General features: G+C 33.7%; 1 protein-coding gene across 1 annotated transcript; it reads right to left on the bottom strand.

Moving 5' to 3' along the window:
• Positions 1-2,783, bottom strand: LOC102611009 (serine carboxypeptidase-like 46). The gene is made up of 10 exons (XM_006482609.3): positions 2,558-2,783; positions 2,314-2,418; positions 2,134-2,229; positions 1,924-2,016; positions 1,737-1,822; positions 1,291-1,596; positions 1,031-1,167; positions 842-934; positions 577-694; positions 1-363 (listed from the first exon to the last, which is right to left on the bottom strand). Exons 1-10 carry the CDS (start codon positions 2,778-2,780, stop codon positions 187-189), a joined length of 1,434 nt encoding a protein of 477 aa, XP_006482672.1. The 5' UTR covers positions 2,781-2,783; the 3' UTR covers positions 1-186.

Below are 2,783 nucleotides of genomic sequence, written 5' to 3'. Positions count from 1 at the left end.
TACGAAACTTCTGCTTTGATCATTTGAATATATTGGAACACACAAATTCAAATTATATATATGACTCTCTCATGATCATCAGTCCATGAAAGGCTCATTATTTGGAAATTTTACAATTTAGAGACAAGTTTTTTTTTAAAAATATATATATATATATAGACTCTTATTAGAAACGAGATTAATTAATCAATTATGAGGTCTAGGTAGAGGGGATCTGGTAAGCAATGATCGGAACAATGTGAGAGCCTCTGAAGGAGATGTGAAGGGAACCTCATGAGCACCACCTCTGACAGTTGCAAATGTCAAATTTGTCACGTTCTTTCCATCTCTAAATGCACCGAATGACTGTGACCAGCCGCCCACCTGCAATTCGAGTGTCAATCAAGACCTCTTTTCTTATATTAAAACATGCATATATAGTACTGATATAATTTTGTGCTGAGCCAAAAATACAGTAATAGTCTGTAGTTGACGTTCGGATTAATTAACGATCATCTAGAAAAACCCATGCATTTATTGAATTATGAAGCGGAACGTTCTCACTAGAAACATAAAACTGCCTAGTGTTTGGCATACCTGCTTATCATTATACCAGGGACCATAAATTGTAACTGGGAGCAGCTTCAAGTCCTTGGCTAAACTGTTAGCAATTAGCCTTGTTTGAGTGAGAGGGATTTTTGTATCTTGATCTCCACTGTTTGATTTTACAAGAAGAATTTAGAGTTGCAAATATACAACACATGCATAATTGGTTCAAAATTGTAACGCCAGAAATTTAATATATAGATGTAATAACCAAAAAAAAAAAAAAAAATCCTGATCAATATGACAATTGAAAAACCTGTAAAGCAGAATGGGAATGCCTTCTTTGAGAAGCTCTGAAACTAGGGGTATGATGTTCAATTCAAAATCTTCAAATTGATACACAAGAGGTCTGCAAAAGTGTTATATGCCATCAGAAAGGATAAATTAACCAATTAAAAAGAAAATCCTGATTAGATGAGAAACAGAGAGGAGTTTAGTTTCAAACCCATCACAAAAGTCCCAGTGGAAAGGCAAATGAGTTGTGTTGGCATGAAGTGCCTTTTGAACTTTTGGCTTATTGAGATAAGTAAATATTCTCCCATAAATGCAAGGATCACCTGTGCTAGCTCCTCTCCTAGCCATCTACAATAATCAGAAATTAATATAATTAACTACGCTATGATAAATGTCATCTAGATTCAATTAGCAATTGACTACCGTTACATTCTGCACATGATATGCATATATTAATTTTAATTTATGTACCGTTTTATGTATCTTGCCATGCTTGTCTATGGGTTTAAACTGCTCTGTGGAGGTTGATATTGGTACGCAGAAGGGCGAGAGCAAGTCTTGGCGATCAATATCAGCGCCAACTTCTTCTGAAATTCGATCAAACACTTGGTTGCATCCCTGAGAGTGATTGTTACCATGAACGAATTCCCTAAGATACTTTGAGTCATTGCATACAGTCCTCTCCAGCATCAGTGTTTCATCAGATATTGCACCATGTGACCACAAATACTCTCCTCCCAGCACACTTATGTCAAGGTCTAGTAGTGGATTCCCAAGCTACAAATTCACAGATCATATATATACAAATTAAATCGAATTGAAGCAACAAGCAATAACATTTGTAAAAAATGTGGAAATTAATTAGTAGGAAAGAAATATAATCTGCATAAGTTTAACCAATTAGCTAGTAACATTACAGCTATGCCTCTGAGCTTAATTGGTCTAATATTAGGCTGCTTGTTGTACTTCATTATCAGTGTTGCTAGCTGCGGAACATAATGGCCTGAAATAAATCAATACTGAACTTAAATGTCTTTCTTATCGAACATGTACATCAAGTTATATCAGATGAATAAAAATTAGTCAACTTAAAGAGTAATCCACCTGCATAGCTGTCTCCAGCAAGAAAGAATTCAGAATCTTTGTACTGGGGAAATTCTTTAAACCAATTCACAATAAATCTCAAATTATCCTCAGCTGCATGAAACAGTCAAAAATAAACTCCGTTATGCATGGAAACTAATAAATTAATTGGTTATATTAATTAAACATTAATCCATTGTTAATTAATAAAGAATTAAAGATCTTAATTACCGGTTGCAGCATCATTCCATAATTTGTAATCTGAGCTTGTGTTTGAGTATGAATATCCAACTCCAATCGGTGAATCAACATATAACATATTGGATTCTACAAATTAAAAATATTCAAACCAATCAACATATTTGTAAATAAATATTATAAAATAAAGCAACCAAATAAAAAAAATGTTACCCAAGTTCCATGAATATTCATTCTTGAGAAGCTTTCCATTTTCTCTTGGCTGGAAAGGACCATGCTCCATGAATACACCAAAACCAATTGAGGAACATCCGGGACCTAGCAAGCAAAGTGTTACTTGCAAATTACAATTTTATATATAACATAATCAAAACTTGTATACCATATAATAATTAAATATCTTATGATACATATAAGAAAAAAAGTTTATTAATTGGAAATATATGTGAATATGAACCTCCGTTTAGCCACAAGGTCAGGGGAAGTGAAAGATGATCAGGTGATTGAGCTTCGGCAAAGTAATAAAACAAAGCTCTGCCATGTTCAGCATCTGTTACAATGTACCCTGAATATTGATTAAATGAAACATTTGAGGGTTGCCCTGGTAAAGCTTTTATCAGTTCAGCGCAAGAGTTGTGAATGAACAATAAGAACAACAAAGTAAATAAATAAAAAGCCATTAG

The sequence above is a fragment of the Citrus sinensis genome, chromosome 6, assembly GCF_022201045.2.
Source record: "Citrus sinensis cultivar Valencia sweet orange chromosome 6, DVS_A1.0, whole genome shotgun sequence".
Lineage (NCBI taxonomy): Eukaryota > Viridiplantae > Streptophyta > Magnoliopsida > Sapindales > Rutaceae > Citrus > Citrus sinensis.
Note: the sequence above shows the minus strand (reverse complement) of the source record. Positions and strands in the feature narration are given on the sequence as shown.

What these genes read in the sequence shown, in the direction of transcription:
- LOC102611009 (XM_006482609.3), bottom strand. Translation starts at nt 2,780, where the DNA reads ATGGCTTTTTATTTATTTACTTTGTTGTTCTTATTGTTCATTCACAAC. An exon ending in GACCTTGTGGCTAAACGGAG is followed by an intron (nt 2,419 to 2,557) that starts GTTCATATTCAC and finishes TTTGCTTGCTAG; the next exon opens with GTCCCGGATGTTCCTCAATT. An exon ending in ATTCCCATTCTGCTTTACAG is followed by an intron (nt 695 to 841) that starts GTTTTTCAATTG and finishes AAAATCAAACAG; the next exon opens with TGGAGATCAAGATACAAAAA.